The sequence below is a fragment of the Lethenteron reissneri genome, chromosome 27 (genome assembly GCF_015708825.2).
Source record: "Lethenteron reissneri isolate LAM-NWPU_2019-01 chromosome 27, ASM1570882v1, whole genome shotgun sequence".
NCBI classification, from domain to species: domain Eukaryota; kingdom Metazoa; phylum Chordata; class Hyperoartia; order Petromyzontiformes; family Petromyzontidae; genus Lethenteron; species Lethenteron reissneri.
Genome location: NC_083805.1, coordinates 57,797 through 66,667, shown reverse-complemented (window position 1 = coordinate 66,667; position 8,871 = coordinate 57,797). Strand labels below are relative to the sequence as shown.

The window sequence follows — 8,871 nt, the reverse complement described above, 5'->3', positions numbered from 1 at the left end:
TCTGGCGGTGGCACTTCCACATTGCTATGGCGGGGTCAGTATATACACACACACACACGTATGTACGCTGAACTCTTTTCGTGCCGTGCGTAGCCGACCGCGCTAATCGCAGGCGCAATTGGACCCGCCTGTTTCGTCCATTTGTTGGCAGCAAATGCTCTCGGAAATGTTGAATTCACAAATCGCTGTCACCCGTCACGTGCGCTCCGCAGACTCCATGAGGTTCGAATTCATCTCAGACCTCTTGGCAGGCATCCGATCGGGTATTGACGTTTAGCTCCATTAAGGCGCGATGCTTATTGCGATGTCCATCGCTTCTTGGGCTCTCTCAGCACAGAACTATTCTCTTGCTATCTCGCCTGTACTTTGCGTTTTCCAGAAATCACGGGAGTTTGCCCAACACTTTTGGTCACATATTGATCGGAAAATGTGCGCACTTATTGGGGATGATATCCACGCTGCTATTTAACAAACAAACAAACAAACCCGTGCCTCGAGTTTTCTGGCTGGCTATCGGCTGCGCCACCTCTCCACCCCGACGATGACCTCTGTTGTTGTGAGTGGCTGCTGCGGGCTCTTGTCACAGAAACTAGCTGGGTAACTGGCTGCACGGGATTTCCCGTGTAACAAATAAACATTGCGCCGACTTCAAACGGTGCAAGGAGCTCGGGAGTAGATGGACAATGACGAGAGTTGTGCGGACAACGAAGACAGAAGACCGGCCGCGGTGCATTTGAAATCATCCTCAGTAACAGCGAAGGGGAGTTCACCCAGATCTGGGGCCCCCTCGTGAACGCCACCCCAGAGACCCTGAGTTTACTTGACTGAACTTGAAATGAAACTCCCCCCCCCCTTCCTTCCCCGAATAAAAAGGATGCATCGCGCACCACAGAACGCTACGATCCTGGACGTTCTCGTTGGTTGCCTGTCCGAGCCGCGTAACCCGCTATGCACCACCCGCCTATCGCGGAAGTTGGACACCCCCCCCCCCACCCCGTGGAATGGATCAATAAAAATTATTTACAAAATTTACAAAATATTCTTGAAATCCGAAAGAAATATTGACGTTGTTATTAAACCCACATCACAATACATATTATCTTCACATTTTATTATTACATTTACAAAGATGATTACTGTACCATGTGTGTATGTATGTAGAACTTCTTTCGCACCGTACATTGCCAACCGTGCTTGTCGGAGGTGCGGGGACAGCACCCTGGGTACAGGGGGGTTGTGGGAAGAGCCACGAGCAATGACAGCCGTCTCTCATTACGAATTCTCTCCTCGCCCCAATATTAGGAATGATCCCAGGGTTACCTCTTCATTATATTCTACAGGATCGGCCTCCGATACTCATCTGTGAGCATCCGCCTGCAACGTCTGTCGCCTAGGCTCGTAGTTTGCCCATTTTTGATGACCCAGGTAAGGTCCCGTATAAAGAGAAAATAATACTAGTAGTATACTTAGAAATGTAATGTAATGTTGACTGTTATGTTATCCGACTCTCTGTTGTATTACATTACATTTCTAAGTATACTAGATTTGTGTTTCTATTTCATTTATACCTGATAATGATTGCTTGTGTTGCAATCGAAACGTCGTATGCTAGTATTTAATTTATTATTTTCTCTTCATACGTGACTTTACCGAAAAAACCAAAGAGTAATTCCTGCAGTCACGAAAGCTCCAAATTAAGTATGACCCAGCCTCTTCACGTTCTCATCCAGTTGCGAAAATAACCTCGACTTGTATGGATCGTTTGATTGATCGAGATGATCTATCGTAAAAGGTTCGCCGCTATAACGTGCTACTTTCACTTTGCTTCGTACGTACGGTACGAATGTTGACCTTTTTTAGTCGCGCCGCGCTAATCCGAGGTGCTTTCTGCCGTGAGCACGACTCCGCGTTGTGTTGTGTGTGCGCGTGTGCTTGCGTGCGTGCGCGTGTGCATGCGTGCGTGTCGTGCGTGTGTGCGTGTGTGTCGTGCGTGCGTGTGTGCGTGCGTGTGTGCGTGTGTGTCGTGCGTGCGTGCGTGTCGTGCGTGCGTGTGTGCGTGCGTGCGTGTGTGTCGTGCGTGCGTGTGTGCGTGTGTATTCGCGTTGTCGCACGGCGGTCGCAAAGGCAACGCACACAATCAGTATTCGCGAGATACCACGTGAAATGCGTGGGGGGGGGGGATAAACAATCGTCGCTGTTTCAACCTACTCAGGACCACGTGGAACGTCGAGGCAACGTTGGTCCAACGGTTCCAACCACATGCCAACGTTGTCATGTTTTCCCCAAACCCTTGCATGTTTCGGTGGTATATAGTCTCTTTGGGTACCCTTTGTTTATGGAACACCGCAGTGTCTCTTGGGTACACTGTGGTTTTTGATTACCCCAACCCTTTCCTTTTTCCTATGTGACAACAACGCCCCCCTGAGGTGGAACAACGTTGGCTAAGGACGTTGGTTAACCACGTTGGCTAACCACGTTGGCTAACATCCTTTCTGCTCGCATCTCCCGGGTCTTCACGGCACCCAGGCCTGGTCTCCGCTTCTCCCTTTGGCCATGATACCGATTATAACCCTAAAGTTGACCCTGTTCTCTCCAGTAAACATGAAAAGTGGTCCAACGTTGCTCCAATGTTGTTGCAACTTCGGTGGAACATTGCTGCAACATTGGTCCAACGTATCCAACCACCGCAACGTGTCCATGTAAACCGGCGTATTACAGGGACTCCTCTACTTACGAACGGGTTAAGTCCCAGAGGTACTGTTCGTATGAGTTGATTTGTCACGAGAAAAACTTTACTCCTGTCGATTCCAAACATGTTGTACGGCGTGCACACGAAACACGGCTTTAAAAGTTGTATATTCTCCTGTAGATGTAGATGCCATTGGTTCTTCACGTTCTGCAGATGTAGATGCCACTGGTTCTTTGCGTTCTGCAGATGTAGATGCAGCTGGTTCTTCATATTCTGCAGAAGTAGATGCCACTGGTTCTTCACGTTCTGTAGCTGTAGATGCCACTGGTTCTTCATGTTCTGCATATGTAAATGCCGCTGGTTATTTATGTTCTGCAGATGTAGATGTCACTGGTTCTTCACGTTCTGCAGATGTAGATGCCGCTGGTTATTCATGTTCTGTCGATGTAGATGTCACTGGTTGTTCACGTTCTGCAGGTGTTGATGCCGCTGGTTCTTCACGTTCTGCAGATGTAGATGCCGCTGATTCTTCATGTTCTGCAGATGTAGATGCCACTGGTTCTTCACGTTCTACAGATGTAGATGACGCTGGCTCTTCATGTTCTGCAGATGTAGATGTCGCTGGTTCTTTATGTTCTGCAGATTTAGATGCCACTGCTTCTTCACGTTCTACAGATGTAGATGCCGCTTGCTCTTCATGTTCTGCAGATGTAGATGTCGCTGGTTCTTCATGTTCTGCAGATTTAGATGCCACTGCTTCTTCACGTTCTTGCAGATCTAAATGTCACTGGTTCTTCATGTTCTACATACAGTATTTAGATACCACTGGTTTCTTCACGTTCTATAGATGTAGATGCCGCTGTCTTTTCACGTTCTGCAAATGTAGATGCCGCTGGTTCTTCATGTTCTGCAGATGTAGATGCCACTGGTTCTTCATTTTCTGCATATTTAGATGCCGCTGATTCTGCAAGTTCTGCAGAGGCAGATTCCACTAAGTAGATGCCACTGGTTCTTCATTTTCTGTAGATGTCGATGCCGCTGGTTCTTCAACATCTGCAGGTGTAGATGCCACTGGTTCTTCATGTTCTGCAGATGCTACTGGTTCTTCATGTTATGCAGATGTAGATGCCACTGGTTCTTCACGTTCTGCAGATGTAGATGCCACTGGTTCTTAATTTTCTACAGATGTAGATGCCACTGGTTCTTCACGTTCTGCAGATGTAGATGCCACTGGTTTTTCACGTTCTGCAGATGTAGATGCCACTGGTTCTTCACGTTCTGCAGATGTAGATGCCACCACCGCCATCTATTGCACGGCAGTTGAACTTACGACTCTCGGTCCTCACAGGCAACTGGACATTTGGACCAGGTTTGTTCATATCTCTGAAAATTCGTAAGTCAAATGTTGATAAGTAGAAGAGTCTCTCGATACCTCAAATCATAACCCTAAACCGTAACATTGTTTTTATCATCACCACCATCATGGCCGCCACCACCACCTCAATAATCCTCAATCATGGTGTGTGTCATCATCATTGTCACTATCACCACTACCACCGTCATCATCATTATCACGACCATCGTCATTTTTATCAACGTCACTATCACCATGACCACCGTAATCATCATCATCACTACCATCATCATCAATCATCATCACCACTAATTGCAGCAGCAATCCTTCATATCATTCAGTAGAAGCGAGCTTGTCAAACAAACAACACCCAGGGGTGTCGATTTGATATGAAAACAAATGGAATTCTCGTGGCGCAGATCCCTCAAGGTGGCCACCCCTAAACCCGTTCCTCCTGCACCAAGGCAACCCGCGTCCCGTCAACGCGGCCGCCCTCCGCATTACCATTGGAGTCACTGCTGATGTTGGTGCTGATCACGTCGGTGCTGACCATGGCGATGTCGACGAGGTCCCGCGACTGCGCCGTGTGTCCGCTCCTGCTGTCCTGCCCCGAATCCAACGGCTCGTGGTCTCTGAACGCGTTCTCGATGGCGGCGACGAGCGAGCGCCTGAAACGGGCTTTGAGATCCGAGCCGCTGAACACGTAGAGGATCGGGTTGATGCAGCTGTTGATGAACGCGAATCCCCAGATCACGGGGTCTGCCCATTCTGCCGCCGTCAACAAGCTCTCGTCGTCCTGAACGTAGGAGGCGGCCTCCATCAGTCCGATGGCGTGGTACGGCGCCCAGCAGACGGAGAACGCCACCACCACGACCACGATGATTCTGAGCGAGTTGCCGCGACGCGTCTTGTCTACGCGCCGCAGCCTCGCCCCGATGCGACAGTAGCAGAAGATCATGACGGCGTACGGAACGGCGAAGCTCAGCACGAATCGACTTATTTTCATGGCCGTGCCCCACCGCGCCTGCACGTCAAAGTCTTCGCCGTAGCTGTTGTAGCAGGCCACGAAGCCCTCGTTTGTCCATCGAGTCGTGCGGAAGATGAGAGGCGGCAGGCTCAGCAGCATGGCGAGGAGCCACACGGCCAGGCAGAGCCACCGGGCCAAGTGCAGGCGACGCAGGGGCAGCGAGGACACGGGGTGCAGCAGAGCGGCGTAGCGGTCGAGGCTGATGAGCGTCAGGAAGTAGACGCTGGCGTTCATGTTCACGACGAAGGCATACGTGTGAAGCTTGCACGCGGCCGTGCCCATCGCCCAGTGCGAGTCCATAGCGATGGGGGCAATGACCACGGGGATCTGCAGCACCAAGATGAAGTCGGCGATGGACAGGTGCAGGAAGAAGAGGGTCACCACCGTGCGCTTCATCTTGAAGCCCAGGATCCAGATGACCAAGAAGTTGCCGATGCTGCCCAGGACGAAGACGATGGTCAAGATGGTTATGGCCGCGTATATTAAGGTGGCAGTGCTGGTGGAGGTTTCCGGCGTCTTGTCTGTGCTTTTGGAGAGCCGGGTCACGATGGTTTGGGAGGTGTTCCAGGCGACGTAGTTCCAGACAGTGGTCGTGTTGAACTGCAGTGTCGGGGAGAAAGAGGAGCTCGGGAGATGGGTGGTTGTGGCCATCCTGATGGGATGAGCGATTGTGTGGTGCTCTGCAGGAAGACATTAACAACATCATCATCAATCATAGCAATCACCAGACAGATGCAGAACTTTGAGTCAGATCATTCTCATCATTAGTATTTTCTTCATCTCAATGTACCCGTACAGCCCTTTTGTCAAACCACGGCTGAATGCGGGGACCTGCCCATGTGCTTGCTGGTCGTGGCGGGTCTTGCCACCATACTTCACCAAGCTGGTCAATGTGGGTTGGTGACTATGGTGAGCATAGATGTGGAAGCTTAGAAATTGAGCACTGTGCACAAACTATGGACTGGACTACGTTGCATTGCCCTCCGTTGCCCGCCGGGTGATAACCTAGGTCGGTCATTTTGAAACTGTGGTAAGCGTAACTCCGGGGGGTACGCGAGCTCTCGTTGCGGTGGTACAGCGATAAAAAATCGTGTAATGGTGGAACAATAATATATTTGTTATTGTGCTTTGTGCCTTTGAAAATAAAATACACATACTACCATCATTGGTTCTGCTCCGCCATTTTGTTCAAACACCAAGACGAGCTCTTAATGTGTCCTTTTGAAACTTGAATGTATGTACTTTATCTATCTTTATTTAACGGGCGCCACTGTGGCGTGATGTTATCTTCCTTGCCTGGTATGCAGAAGGTCGTCGGTTTGATCCTGACGATGACGCCTGGTGTACATTTGGAGTTTGCATGTTCTCTCTTTCCCCGTGGTTGCGTGGATTTTTTTCTCTCTGGGTCCTCCAATTTCTCCCTCCCGCTTAGAATTAACATGGGTTCAGATTATTTGGCTGCTATAAATTTCCACGTAAGGTAGCTACTGAAAAAGAGCGATATAGCTCAGTGGGGCTCACATCGTAAAATCAAAACGTGCAAATAAACTCAGGTCGCCGATAGGTTATATAGCACGATGTGTTAACCGCTGCACCACCGCTCCCACCTCCCATGGTATTCTCACGCGTATTCCCGTAAAATAGTGCACATATGGTGACAAACTAATAGCTACAAGGTGCTTAAAAAATGTGTTAACCCTTATATGGGATTATCATTTATAATGGGAAACGAACGGATAATACACTGTAACATGATGACAAATGTAATGTTAATAGCTTCAAAAAGTCAAAACGTCTCCAATTGTTCGCCATCATTGTCAACAGATGCCTGGAATTTTCTCCAGGTGGTCTCCAGAGCCCAGAGGCACATTACTTGTGGTATTGTTGCAAATTCTCAGAAGTGTTGACATTCTTTTTAAGCACACTGTATTATGAGTCAAGAATTAGATGCATCCTTGAATAGACCACAGTAGATTCCTACGGTCACGATACGTGCATTGCAGAGAATTGTTTGCGCACTGCGCCACCAATGAAGCCGCCTGTGTTGTATCTTGGGCCACGGCTGCAATACGTGGCATCTGAACCTGTTCTGGCCTCCAACACCCCCCCCTCCTCCCCTTAATTTTCACTAAGCCACACTGACCAGTGCGGTTAAGTATAGGTCAACCAATCTCTGTGACCGACAAGGCATGTCAAGGCCACCATCTACAGCAGTGGATTGACAAAACATGTGTTATTTATTATTGCTGTTGTTATTATGATGATGTTGCATGTGTATATGCTACTCGACTGAAACTTACCAGTCCGTGAATCCTCTCCCTTCTTCTCTCTCTGTCTCTGTCGGGCACTCACTCCGTCTCGACCCAGATCGCTCCCACTTCTTCTCTTCTCCGTCACGAGGTTCCCCCCTTTCCTCTCTTCCACTTCCCGTGTTTCCGTCACCAAACCCCAACATCACAGTCACCCCCATCCACCCACCCCCGCCTCTGCCTCTGTTACCGCAACGGATGCCTGCAACCACTCGGCTGTTTTGACAAATCCTGAGATGATGTTACAATTGTAGTCGATGATGACGGGGGTAGCAATGTGTTCAGAAGCTAATTGCCAATTTTGAGGTCTGCCAGTCAGGACGAGAGAGACAGTGCAGTTAGAAATAAATTAGATAATAAAAGCACGCTTTTCAATGCACACACTTTTATTTGCACTCAAAAGTAGAAAACAATTTTTTTATGCCCAGAATTAATCAAATTTGATGTGCTGAATAAAAGTGGGTGGCTTGCATACTGTATAGAAAATTAAACATTTTGAGCGGATACTCTTTGGTTCTTTCGGTAAAGTCGATCGAAACGTCGTGATTTATTTTATTTTATATCTACGTGACTTTACCCAGAACCAAAGAGTATAGATTCCTGCAGTCACGAAAGCTTCAAATCAAGATTTATATCGAGAGGAAACGCCTCCTTTTATTCAGCACATTACATTTTTATCAATTCTGGGGTGCAAATAAAAGTGTGTGCATTGAAAAACTTGCTTTTTACCATGTTAATCTTGTAAAACTAATATATGCATGTACATTTTGATCCTAAGGCGGAGGATAGGGCAGCATGGAGAAGGTTGGCAAGGCCAGTGGACCCCCCGTGAGTGGGACAGACACGTGGAAGAAGAAGACCTCAATCCAGACAAGAACAATAGTTCATTATTGTCTGGATAATTAAAATATATTTTAAATAGTGCAATAAAAACATTAAGCAAAAAACACGAAAAGGCCCAGGATTGGCATGACCTGGACCAGTTCTTTAAATGAAATCTTGAATTGGCACGCGAGACGATGAGTCTGTGTACAACATTTCAGCTCGTTAGGCTCCGCAGATCCGAAGATATTAAGCGTCAATGATTTGAAAGAATATAAACAGACCACAGGGGAAGTTAAATAAAAGTGTGTATATAATAATAACATTGCTCCTGTTTACGACATGAGAAATAAGGACGATGTTGTTGAAGTTGCAAAATAAAGTTAGATGCACTTAAAAAAATGTTTTAAAGGATCGCAGCGGGAAACGAGTTATTATCGTCAGATAAGTATCATATCATTAAGTTAATTACTCAACTGCACTAAATATACTGACGATCGTTAAAGTAAATAGCCTTGCGCAGGGCACGTCGTGGATAGAAGGGATGGAGGCCGATGGTCGAGCGACGGAGTGGCGGCACAAAGAGTGAGAGGCTGAGCGATGAGCCCCAAGTTCTCCAACTCCACGTGTCACGCTCTATCTTCCTGTTATTCATCCTTGTGTCACAGCA

General features: G+C 47.9%; 1 protein-coding gene across 1 annotated transcript; it reads right to left on the bottom strand.

The window, feature by feature from the left end:
* Nucleotides 1-3,859: 3,859 nt before the first annotated feature.
* On the bottom strand, nucleotides 3,860-7,504 carry LOC133348245 (chemerin-like receptor 2). The gene is made up of 2 exons (XM_061560960.1): nucleotides 7,371-7,504; nucleotides 3,860-5,750 (listed from the first exon to the last, which is right to left on the bottom strand). Exon 2 carries the CDS (start codon nucleotides 5,719-5,721, stop codon nucleotides 4,483-4,485), a length of 1,239 nt encoding a protein of 412 aa, XP_061416944.1. The 5' UTR covers nucleotides 5,722-5,750; nucleotides 7,371-7,504; the 3' UTR covers nucleotides 3,860-4,482.
* Nucleotides 7,505-8,871: the final 1,367 nt, after the last annotated feature.

Bases quoted from the DNA above. Each gene is read 5' to 3' on its own strand.
- LOC133348245 (XM_061560960.1), bottom strand. From the start codon at position 5,721: ATGGCCACAACCACCCATCTCCCGAGCTCCTCTTTCTCCCCGACACTG.